General features: G+C 37.0%; 1 protein-coding gene across 2 annotated transcripts; it reads right to left on the minus strand.

Moving 5' to 3' along the window:
- Positions 1-390: 390 nt before the first annotated feature.
- LOC131350759 (probable E3 ubiquitin-protein ligase HERC6) lies at positions 391-12343 on the minus strand. Of its 2 annotated transcripts, none has more exons than XM_058385609.1 (23): positions 12040-12343; positions 11021-11174; positions 10308-10390; positions 9889-10116; positions 9675-9766; positions 9346-9473; positions 7651-7799; positions 7000-7055; positions 6643-6743; positions 6509-6568; positions 6203-6290; positions 5858-6038; positions 5107-5258; positions 4605-4736; positions 4375-4473; positions 4045-4218; positions 2696-2836; positions 2419-2585; positions 2186-2252; positions 2024-2094; positions 1671-1854; positions 1480-1582; positions 391-935 (listed from the first exon to the last, which is right to left on the minus strand). In XM_058385609.1, exons 1-23 carry the CDS (start codon positions 12266-12268, stop codon positions 709-711), a joined length of 3066 nt encoding a protein of 1021 aa, XP_058241592.1. In that variant the 5' UTR covers positions 12269-12343; the 3' UTR covers positions 391-708. The 2 variants fall into 2 exon arrangements, with proteins under 2 accessions (XP_058241592.1, XP_058241591.1); XM_058385608.1 differs by having other exon boundaries at positions 6203-6293.
- Positions 12344-12530: the final 187 nt, after the last annotated feature.

Below are 12530 nucleotides of genomic sequence, written 5' to 3' on the forward strand. Positions count from 1 at the left end.
ATACATTTTTATTTGCAGTAAATATCGACATGACGTGTTATGAAAGTAATCCAGGGCCACTCAGTGATGTTTGTGTAAACATTAATGTTATGTTGCGTCTTCATTAGTTCTTAATTAGTACATGCCTTAACTCATTATTAGCTCATATCTGAGTAAGTATAAATTCAGATATTAGTGCATGATTATTCAAGCAGTTTTACTGTAAAGTGTAACCATATGTCATCATTTGCTTTGTTAGTTAGTTTTTACATTCTTTCCATTTGTATTTATTGCCTCGTTTCTTTACTTACATTCTTCTTTTAAAATTCAGAATTGATCAGAAAATTTCCGTTCAGATGCCATCAGCATTTGAATACAAAGCGTGAGAAAAGACTTTCATTAGCAATGACCTCATGAACAGAACATACTTTTATTTATAGTTTGTGTTGTATTATGATCAGCTTCGCAATGCTTCTTAATAACCATTCATCAAAGCGTTATATGGTATTATATTGGGCAAGAAATTAAACCAGTGTGCCTAATTCCACTTTTGCACTCATATCAGTTAATAAGAATAAAGGACACATGAAAGAACCTATATTATGTAATGTTTCCTTCCTCTACTTTGTAAATGAAGCAATTATTTTATGTAAGCAAGCAGACTAGAAATGATGTATTTTGTGTAGGAAGATTTAGATCAATGCATGAATGAAATATTCAAAAATCAGTTCATCCAGTCTTTGTATCTTCTATCCAGAAGCCTCGGTTGTGGTTTATCGCTTCAATAAGCTTTGCCTCCAGACGCTGCTTGCTCTTGTAAGGAGGGAGCATGAAATAACAGTGGCAGGTGAGGGACTCCGGCAGGTGGTCCTGGGTGAAGTTAGGGCGGTCCAACACGGTCATCTTAATCTGCTTCATCCCAAGGATGGGTACACGGTCACAGCCTGTCAGGAACACTGAAAAAAGAGATTTTGTGAGAGTGTTACAGAATGGAGGGTAGAGAACTGTAAAATGTCAGCATGTACCATATACACTGTGTAGGTAGTTTAAGAGTAAATGAAAAAGAAGCAACTTGTTTACTTCAGAGTTGTAAAGTATAGAAGCAATCCAGGACTAGTTACTCATTGCAAAGTCTTGCCATTCCCTGTAACTGAATAAGTTCTGAACCTTGACTTTGTGTTTTGAAACCTTGCTGTATTTTTGGATTATTCATTGGATTACTTTTTGGCCTTCTTGGAGTTGGAGAAACTTGCTATGGCATGTTGCTCTACATCTTCATGTAGAACATTTCTAACTGAGATGGTCAATGCAAAAGAATGATTTTCTGGATCTTTAACCATTTCTATGTTGATTTGGAAGTATGTTTGTTTAATATTTTCTCTAACCATACAGCATGGAAGGCATTACCTCATTAACATACTGACCTGAAGTACTTTGTCCCAAATACGTTTAGTTTTATGATACGATGTTTCTAAAATATGAATAAATGAATGTACTCACAGAGAAAGGCTTTCTTTTGCTCCTCTGTCAGCTCCTCAAATACCTCCCAGAAATCAATGATAGTGGGGTGTCTCTCATGGTATTGTCCAGCATAGGCTGTATTCTAAATATGACAATGCAGTAGTTCGAAATTTCTTTCATAACAGGATCCTTATTTTAGTCACAGTACAGTTTGTAATTAAGTGTTTCACCTCTCTGAATGTGTCCCAGTCATATTCTTCTGTTCCCACCAGCACTCCTCTGAGCTCCTCCGGCTCGAAGAAGTTGACCACATCTTCGTCACACGCTTTGAAGAATCCCCTCTTAAATTCTCTAAACACCTGCTCCACTGACTTGTTCAACGCATAATCTACATAAGCCTCCACAAACTCCTTCCTGTTGAAATAAGTATATATACAGAAAAGATAGTAGGCAGTAGAAAGCACAGTATATTAACATTGTGTAAACACAGTGTTTAAGTTTAAGCAACGCAAACACCATTGAGCAATGACAAATATTGCGTGGCTACAATGAAACTAGTGATTAAATATAAGATGCACTTTACTTGTTCGCACTTGTCACAAGTTTTTCTCTTTCACTGGAATCTAGCGCCACATCCTCTCCATCCCAGTGCACCTGTGGTTTGACGGATATGTCATTATTCATAAATTCTAAACAATGCATAACAAATAGTTAGCATTTTATGCAACCCCACTGAGACTCGTACAGTGAAAGTGATGTCCATGTTCTCAGCATCATCATCAGTGTAGTCATGTAAAAGGGATTGCAAATATCTAAAAGACACAATAAAAGAGGTTAAACATTCCAGAACACTGATTACTGAAAAAAAAAAAAAAAACCACAGCAATTGGGTTACAATGGAATTCATTGTCACTGATTCTGGCTCTAGTCTTTACAACACCATCATACCAATAAAATCAATAAACTCAAAATTCTTACTTGCCAACCAGTGGCTTGAACTCAGTCAAATCATCCAGAGTAGGCTTTACACCAACCAGCTTTTTAAACAAGGCCAGAGGAAAGGGCATATGCACTATGTTGTTGTTGTAGAGGGCTAGGCCACAAAGGATCCCAAACAGGAAGTATCGTTTTGTGCCATGTGCCGGCTAAAAGAGAAAATCAGAGCAATTCACGGATGATTAAGACAAATGTTTTTAAATTACTGTGAAGTACACTGGAGTGTTATGATTTGTGTATGAAGAAATATATTTTGCACCTTGGCTGGGAACCAGATCATTGTTTCGTTGTCATTGTACATGAACATCCTTGATTCAGGAGCCAAAAGCTCATTAAAGGCATGGAGGAAGAAATCCCTTCTGTTCACATCGGTAATTTTGGCATCTTCTACAAACTGCACCTGCAAGAAACCTGGAGGTTATGGGAATGCAAATGTCTTAGAAAACAAACCCACTTACCAGAATGCTGGGCAACCATAGGGCTTTAGGCAACTTGGTTCCTAGTTCAGTCCTGGGCTTGGGTTACTACATTACATTTTTACAATGAACTTACATGGATGATTAGATTGTTGATCCAAAGAGACTCACAGCTAAGACAGGGCTGAGCAGTTGAAGGTTAAAGGCCTTGCTCAACGGTGGCAGGATGACAGCGGGGCCATGTCTTACTACATGCAATATAAGCATTTGATAATGGCCCGTGGACCACAAGTGGATCCCATGATTTTGATTTTTGATATGCTAAAAGCATATGTTCATGTCATTTGTTGAACAGTTGTAACTGGTGTAGGGTTTTTTCATTGGGCTGTTAAAAATGATAGAAACTGTAATTTACAGTTTTTATAGTAACCACACAAAATAACATGGTCATAAGATCATGATGATGCAGCAACCATTAAGAAATCTTATCTGTGGTGGAAATAAACACATAAAAGAGAAGAGGAGAAAACACCTGTAAAAATCAATTTGAATTAATTCAATTTGTCCACTGTCTTGCTTTAAATTGTTGATGTACCTAAAACGGAAAACCTAGGTGTCTAAATTGCTTGCTAGCTAGTATCCAGAATAAAAACTTTAGGTTAACACAAGTCAACTTGCTAGCTTGTTACTATTTGCTATGACTACTTGCTCGTCTTTTGACTCATACAGCATCAAATGATTACAGTATTAATATGATTGCTGTGGGGCCCTGAATAAGTCGTTGCTCAAATATTCAATATTGGTAGAAGTTCTGTGATTTGAATCTCTCAACCATCCAATTAGGAGCTCAGAGCCTTAACTTCTGAGCCTGCATTCCCATGTCTGCTAGGTTTTTCTCCATTTTGCTCCGACCAACAAAAAAGAGTGTGTGTGTGTGTCTGTGTGTGTGTGTGTGTGTGTACATGATGCCTCATTATGGACTGACATCATATGTATATTGTTTTTTAAGCCTCACACAGCTATCCTCACACGTATAGGCTCGAATCCACCATGAGTGAAGATGAATGAATGATTGTACATAAGAATTCTGTCCTTGTTAGCGATAAACAAAGACTTCTGGAATATTACATAGGGTGTTACATAGTAACCACCATTTTTTCGACAGCCGCTATAAAAGCTGTTTTACTCTCACCAGGAATGTTTTTTTGAAGTTATCATAGTCAGCATGGTCAAGTTGTCTGAATGTGTCCTCAAGCAAGGCAGTGCGTCTCAGTTTTAGCTGGAGGACGGGTGCTGGGACACAGTTGTATTCCTCCAGAAACATCCCCCTAGCTGTCGCATCATTATGCATGGCCTGATGAACCACCTGGGACAAAACAGATCAGAATAAGTGGTGACAGGTTTTAGTGATGCATTTCAATATTTTACGATTTTTATACAGTTTCGTTTTTCATTAAGCTAAACTGTGTGTTTCAAGGAAAGTAGATCACATGATATTGTTTATTATAAATGACATTAATACCTGTGTAATGACTGCAACATAGTTTAAAATGATGATTTTACTCTTCATATCCAGAAGAAATGGGTAACGACAGAAGATAGCAGGTGTATGTTCCACTTCCTCTCGGCAGATCCAAAAAAGATAAGATTTAATAAGTCAAAATGACAACACCATTTAAGTTCTACTTATTATCTCGTGCTCAATATTTGTTTGTATACTGGTTTTGAGCTATAAACACCACCATGTCTTACCAGAACCTGGCCCCATTTAATCTGCCTCCACAGTGTAATGTCCCTTTGGAGTAACAGAGGTGAGGTGCCTATCTCCTCTATGTAGAACTCAGTGAGAGGTACCCTCCTTGAGCTGTCAGCTCTTTTGTTTCCCTTTAAATGAAATGCATGGGTATATGATTTAGTGCTAATCTACTAAAGAATATGTTAGTGAAATGTTATATGCCATTAGAAATCCATATACTAAAAAGTCAGAAGAAACCCTTTTTACAAGACTGTGTAGTATTTGTATAAGCCTATGAGCTTGGGATCAAAAACCAGTTGCTACTATAATTTGTACAGAATCTTAAATTCCATCATATTATAACAGCAACAAAAACGCAAAAGCAATTGCAAAGCTAACGCTGGACACTAACATTTTCTAGTACTCTACCCCCAGCAACAAAATCTTTTATTTTAAATATAGCTTCTGTATAATAAGCGTGTATTAGAAGTATTAGGATGGCCAGAACTGGACACTGACCCTGTAAAGTAACTTGAGGACTTCCAGCACTGCTTTCACACCAGGGTTAAAATTCATCCACACATTGGACTTCAGGAGGAAGGCGAGTGCTTGCTTCCACATGCGGATGTGCTTGGTCATAATGTTGGCATCCATGTGGGACCAGTGTTCCTCTGTAGGTCACAAAACACATAAACCGTTAATATATAAACTCGTTTATGAACACTATAAGCAGTTTATTATAATCATTACTACTAATAGACCTACTAATTGACCTTTCAAAAGTTCACTCTTTTCTCATGCCACTGTCAACTTGGATGGAAATATATGAAGCTGTGACCCTATAAATCAAATTTATCTGTATCTCCTGCATGGCAAATCATCATTCAATATCTCATGTAATATGAGTCTAGGCTTTAAGACTATCCATAATTCCAAAACTGTTCTCTTTACGATGGAAGAATACATAGTTTACCAAGCAGCTAAGTATTTTCCTTTCCTAAAATGTTTCTGTATGTACATATATATCATCAGCTATGTTTCATCTGAATTATTATCTCTTGGTCAATTTATCAATCAATATTATCAGTCAATAAAAATAAACATTTATGGTTTTAAACAAGGATGTATTTTTAACATGAAGAAGTGGGATGCAGGATGCAAAAGTCAGCATGGATTTTATTAAGAACATAAAACCTTCAGACAGGGTCAGAGCACCGGCAGATTCGTTGTTGTGAAATGTAATTGTAAGATTAGGAAAACATGATCTTACTCAAGGTTTTCATGCCAGTCTCATGGAGGTCTGTGATGGCTACAGCTAGCGGCAGCACCAGTTCGATGACATTGTGCTGTTCGTGAAGAATGGAGCATGTTGGCAGAAGCAAGAAGATCTCAGGACACTTCATCACTGGAGCAGCAAGTAAAAGTATATGTACCACTTGTTTGAAGTTCATCTGAGGTAAAAGAACTGTATTAACACTACATATTATGGCAAAAAAAATGCTCATTTAGAAGGCACTCAATGTATCCAAAGTAATGTGTAATAATAAAGTAAAGTAATATATTAGTTTAAATAATAATATATAGTTTTGCTTTAAATAAAGGATTTAAACTCAGCTGAATTCTTGATCCAGGTAATATTTAGGAGCTGGTCAAACGTCTGGCTTGCAGCATTCACATCAACCTGAAGAATACCTGGAGTATTCCTACTGATTAAAGAATCATCTTAATAATGTGTTCAGATTTGCTATTAAGAAAAATGGTCATCATGGGCACTTTGTAAGAAACAAAACCAAAAGATATATCATATAGCAAATATATTCACACTATTATTTTATACTGCTAGTTTTATAATTGCTAGCTCTATATGTCCCTGTTCTGGGGACATATGAAACAAGGCAGGTGTCTCATTTGTCAGGTTTACCTGTCCTTAATGAAGCAGGCGACAATATTTGAACTTGTAGCAAAAGTCATGGAAACCTCCCTGTGGTAAAAAATATACAAAATCATACAAACATAACTGAATTTCTTACAATCTAATGTGCTTTTTGTTTCTACCTTTTGATATCTTTGACGCTTTTATCGCTCTCCAACACTGTAACCCATCTCTGTAACTGGGCCCTTCCCAGTTTTCCAACTGGATCTCCAAGAATATTGGTCTAAACAAAAAAAAAAATGTATATACAAAATATGTCTTCAAAAATATTTCTCCTATTAAACTCTATTGCAGCCATGCTAACAACGTATCCTTATGATGTTGGCTGTACCAACAAATCAGGAGCTGATCCATTAAGCACATATTTCAATATAAACATATTTTGGTGACCCAAGATTTAAATTTGGAATTAGTTTTAGTTGTTTAAAAAATAATGATAGATAATAAGGTAATATATGTCACACAGGAAGTGTGTTTACCTTGGAAGGTGGAAAGAAAAGAAAGTTGGAACTCCAACCAGATGAGATCTTCATTTCTGATTAAATTAAAAGATAATAATAAATAACAATGAATACAGATAAAAATGTGCCAGTGGGATGCATTGATTTAGCATGAAGATGAATTAAATTAGTTAGTAAATATATGACTATCTGTTGCAAAATGTTCTTAGATTTTATTTATTTTATTATTTATTATTGTATTATTTATTTTTTTAAGATTTGTAATATTTGGTGAACAATACAGCTGTAAAACAACTGTACATCTGAACACATTTGAAGTGAAAAAACTAAAATCATCCAGATAATTATGGCAAAGAAGGTGTCTATATTTGCCTGAAATTCATGTTGGCCTAGACTGTGTGTATAAGTTTGGTTTGATTAAAAATGATCATAATAAATATATAACCATCAATTAGAAATAAGCTACTTTATAATAATGATAATAATAATAATAATAATAATAATAATAATAATAATAATAATAATAATAATAATAATAATAATAATAATGTTCCTGTCCAGTTGCCATAACTCTGTAGCATTTTTGCATATGTTAGTTTAATATTCATTTCTAAGTCACTCTGGCTAAAACAATAGATAAATAAATAAACATACGGAAGTCTTGTGTACCTTTCTGTATCCCTGCTCCGGAGCTGATCCAGTCTCCTTCCAGTCTTACTGGCTGCAGGCTGTTTTCCGTGCCACCACTCGCCTGAGCTTGGACATCACGGCCAAACGTGAAGAGGATACCAGATGGCATCAGAACCAGAGTGTGGTGGCTGTCGTGTTGTAGATTAACAGTAAAAAATGATTTATTTTTAACAATGAAACAGGAAAAAACATATTATTAATTTTTCAGTGCCATATGAGGAAGAGAAAAAAGCAACTTCATCAGAATTAAGTGGGCAGAGGAAAGTGTCTATAACTCCAAAAGTAGGAAGGAAAAAGAATCTGTGTCTAAAAGGGATGATAGAATGCAGGATGCTTTGGAGGGAGAGGATATAAAGTGGAGATTTCGATGGGTTGGAAAGAAATATTGTTAGATGGATTTGATCAGGATAGGAAGGATGATGGTAAAGGATACCACAATGAGGTTTGTAGCTTGAAAGGGGCAGGTGATGACCAGGTCCAGGGTATTTCCTACCTTGCATAAGGGAGGGCAGGTGTTAAATGACAAGGAGAAGAATGCAGAAGAAGGAAAAGGCAAGTGGGCGGGAGTTTATTTGGATGGAGTCTGCAAGAACAGTAATAGGCATGCTGTGAGTGAAGAAAAGACTGAGAAACAGTCCTCAAGAAAGTCTCCTATTGGACCAGGAGAGCAGTAGATACCAAATGATTTGGAAAGGTAACTGTAATTGTTTGGAATTTGAAAGGTGAGATGATGACATAAGACAGGAAGAGACAACCCCTGCCATTGTCTCTTGGAGTGTTTGAGAAAGCAAAGGATAAAACAGTCAGTGTAGCTGAGCTCTGTAAAGATATCCAGGTTTTGATTAGTGTCAGATAAGCTGTCTGTGAATTGCAGCCTTGTCAGGAGTGACTTAATAATAATAAGAAAATAATTAGAAAGTTTTGCAAACTCACACCTCAGCTGTTTAACACCACAGCTTTTAAACATTATTTGTAATGGCTTTGTTTATGAATACCTTACAAACATAAAACATTCATTGTAATGACCTCCACCATGCGTCCCTCTCCACGCCAGCAGAGATAGCTGTCACTAGAGAATACTAGCATTTCCAGGTCATGTTGAACTTGTAGGTTGTGCTGTACTTCCGGGTTCTGCCATATAAATTACACTCACTTTGCAAAGGTTTTTCCCAAAGCACTGCATTACCAAGCTGATTGTTTCCATTGCCATCATTGTTTCTCTGTGTATGATCACTGTTCTGTTTCTCGTTTTTTGGCACTTTGGATCTTATCCTTTTGTAAATGTTTGCATCTCTGACTACCTGTTTTGGTTTACTGATTCTTTGCACGTCCCTGTTTAAGTTCTTTGTTTCACGGCTTGGCTTGCCTGCCTGATTTTTTATTACAATTTGCACATGGATTCTCCTGCCAATTCATAACACTCATGTCTACACTCCTATTTTAGTTTCTGTTTCATTCTTCTGGGAATTTCTCTGATACTGGAGAACAATTATTACATGCAAATGTATTATTAAAATACTGTTTCCATTTGCATGTCATGTCATTCACAGCAAATGTTTTTTTTTTTATTAGACTCAACACGCCCAGTAATTGTACGTTTGCATAAGCAAACTATTCTCTATTTTGTAAAAATGAAAGAGAATCTTTTCTGTGCATATCTTAATTGTTTGTCACCTGCCACAGGTTACTTGTTTAGCAGGTCCATCAAATCCATCAACTTTCTTGGGTAGAAGTTCATTATTGGTGGAGTTATGCCCAAGTTGACCATGAGTTCCCTCTCCGAATGTGTACACCTCTCCAGTCTGAAAATGATAGTAAACTTAAAATGAATAGAAATTGAAATCTGCAGCAAAATAGAATATTTGTGTACAAATATTCTATAGCACATGTAACCCAAATTAAAAGAAACAAAAACAGCAATTGTCATTATATTTGCCAATATGGACAAATGCAAATTGATCCAGTTGTCTGTCTGTGTCCAAGTCTCATTCCTCATTCCATACCTTAGTGAGGATGGCAGTGTGAGCCGCTCCACAGCTGATGGAAGAAACCCCCAAGTACTTCAAAGCTGGAACTGCACATACCGCAAATCGGCCTATAGGATACCAGATTTTATTAGCCTTTCCTTAAACAGAAAGTCCAAGATACTCATTTGGGGGATTGGTATTTTTTAATAACAATTATGCTCAGTATATAAGGCAAAATGTAAAGCTGTACCTTTTACGTCTGTCCTATTTAGGCCCAGTTGTCCTACACTGTTAGCTCCACAGCAGAACACTTGAGCTGTGAGGGTCAATGCCAGGGTATGGGCTCCACCAGCGGAGATCTGAATGACTGGAACTCCGACAAGAGATCGTATCAGAGCCGGGTTAGGCTGCAGCTCCACCGATTTCCCCAGTCCCAGCTGACCATATTTATTCTGACCCCATGAAAAGACTTCACCTCCTTCAGGACAGATAGGTTTTTCTTTCACTAATATGTTTCATCACAATTATAATAAGCCATCTCAATGTTCTCAATGTTTAACAGTCATTTATCTGGTCTATTTTATGTTTTATTTTATTTTATTTTATTTTATTATTATTAAGGAAAAACTATTATTTACATTATTTGAAAAACTTACACTACACACTTACCCTTGGATAGGGCCAAAGAATGGAAATTTCCACAAGCCACCTGTACCACTGGGATCTGTAAAGGTAAGTGTATCTGAGCTGGCCTGGAAAAGTAGAACAATGAGTTTTAGAAAATATCTTTATTTATAAATATAGATACTTTGACCCTTAACAATCAGTGACACTGTAAAGTCCAAACACATAGGCCCAAGGACAGACCTACAGGCTGACTGGGATGTGATGCATGGGATATAATTAAATTTGATTCTATTCAATTTTACTGGTGTACTACTTGGCATTAAGCAGCTCTTTCTGAAACTAACAAGGTCTAGACAGTGGCAAGAAAAAAGTTGATCAAGGCAGGACAGGATTCATCTTTTGGGATCCCTGAGATTCTTGTCAGGCAGTCAGGAGATTTGCAATGACATATAATGTGCAAGAGTGGGGATTTGATAGATTAGTGGTTGGTAAGGTGTTAGACTAGTGATCAGAAGGGTGTAAATTGAAATCTCAGGTCCACCGATCCACTGCTACTGGGCTCTTGAGCAAGGCCCTTAATCCTCAGTTGCTCAGTGTTCTGGATAAGGCCGTCTGCCAAAAGCCAGAAATGTAAATATAATGGGTTGAGTTATACTTTACCACAGGGTTCAGATTAGTCCATATGAAAATACCCAAGCATTTGCATTTGGTCCTGGGGCTTGAATTTGGATACCGCTTATACGTCTTATACTTACGTAGGTTTAAGACATTTTGCCACTGGACTGATGAGACCCAGCTGACCTTCGCCACCTGCACCCCAGGAAAACACTTGACCTGAATCACATAGAGCCAAACTGTGGTCCTGTCCACATGCTATTGCAGCTACAGAGCCCAAGCCTTCAATCTTCACTGCAGAGAGTGGGATAAACAGAGAGATAAACTAAGAGTGAGAGAACATTGATGAACCAGTGTGTGTGTGTGTGTGTGTGTGTGTGTGTGAGAGAGAGAGAAACAGATGGGGAGAGTAAGAGAGAAAGAGATCAACCTTAAGACAGTAAAGAGAGAGGGGGGAGAGAGAGGGAGGGAGGGAGAGAGAGAGAGAGAGAGAGAGAGAGAGATCAACAGTGAGATGGGAAATACATGACAGAAAATCTGTTCTCTATAAATTAATCTCTAAAAAGACTGTATTGAGATTTTGTATACACTGCAGAAAAAATGTATTAAAATTAAGGACAGAATTTTTTAAAGCTAAATATTTTTACTTAAGTCAAAAGCCTGTCTTTAAACACACTGATCTATTAGAGGGGTTTTTTAAGTGTATTAAATAAAGAGGCAAAATTATCTCAATAAAACTACATATTTTGCATATTAAGCGCCTCTGTAGTGCATTTAAGAGTACTCTAGATAGCTTTGAACAGTTATATCTTTGTCCTCCTCTACAGTATTTTATGTCACAATGTACTAGGTTTTCATGGGTGTGTGCCTGAGAGCAGAACCGCAGAAACGAAACCAAAACTCAGGCACTCTGCCAAGAAAGAAACTCATTCAGAAAGACTAACAATATGTGTGTTTTTCATCTTACCATACTTGCTGATTAAAATCAGTTTCTCTTGAGCAGTGTGAAAATTAAAATCTGGAAGATTGATGATGTTTTATTTGCTCTATAAAGCTCTATAAACGAGTTATAACGTATATAGTCTGTCATTAAGCATTTATAAAGCTTTAAATATCTATGTATCCCTCCTCTCTCTGTTTCTCTGTTTATTTTATTTACCTGGCAGTTTGGTGTCTCTGCTCTTGGATCGTCCGAGCTGTCCTTTAGAGTTCCGTCCACATGAAAGCACCTGACCACTAAGTGTCAGGAATAAAGTGTGCTGTTCTCCACAAGAGATCTGAACGAGTTGTTCATTAAAGTTTACTGAAGTCGGTGTAGTGATGCTCTTCCCTCCAGGGCTGGGAATAACCAGCTGTCCTTTGGATGAATCGCCCCAGCAGTAGAACATGATGATGATGATGATGCTGCTGCAGAGACGCGGCTGTGTGAATGAACCGTTTTCTCGTTCACCAGTCTGATCTCTTTCAGTCTAATGCCGTCAAACGTCCTGCAGGGGGCACTGTGGAGCCAAGTCACTGCCAAGGAGCCAATAATATTAAATAAATGTAAATTATTATAATAGCAAATAGGATTGTGCTTTCGTGTTGGCAGTGTTATTGTTTGAAAGTTGATAAAACGTTAAAAATGATGTAATATAAATAATAATTAAT

This window comes from Hemibagrus wyckioides, linkage group LG03, assembly GCF_019097595.1.
Source record: "Hemibagrus wyckioides isolate EC202008001 linkage group LG03, SWU_Hwy_1.0, whole genome shotgun sequence".
Classification (NCBI taxonomy): Eukaryota; Metazoa; Chordata; class Actinopteri; order Siluriformes; family Bagridae; genus Hemibagrus; species Hemibagrus wyckioides.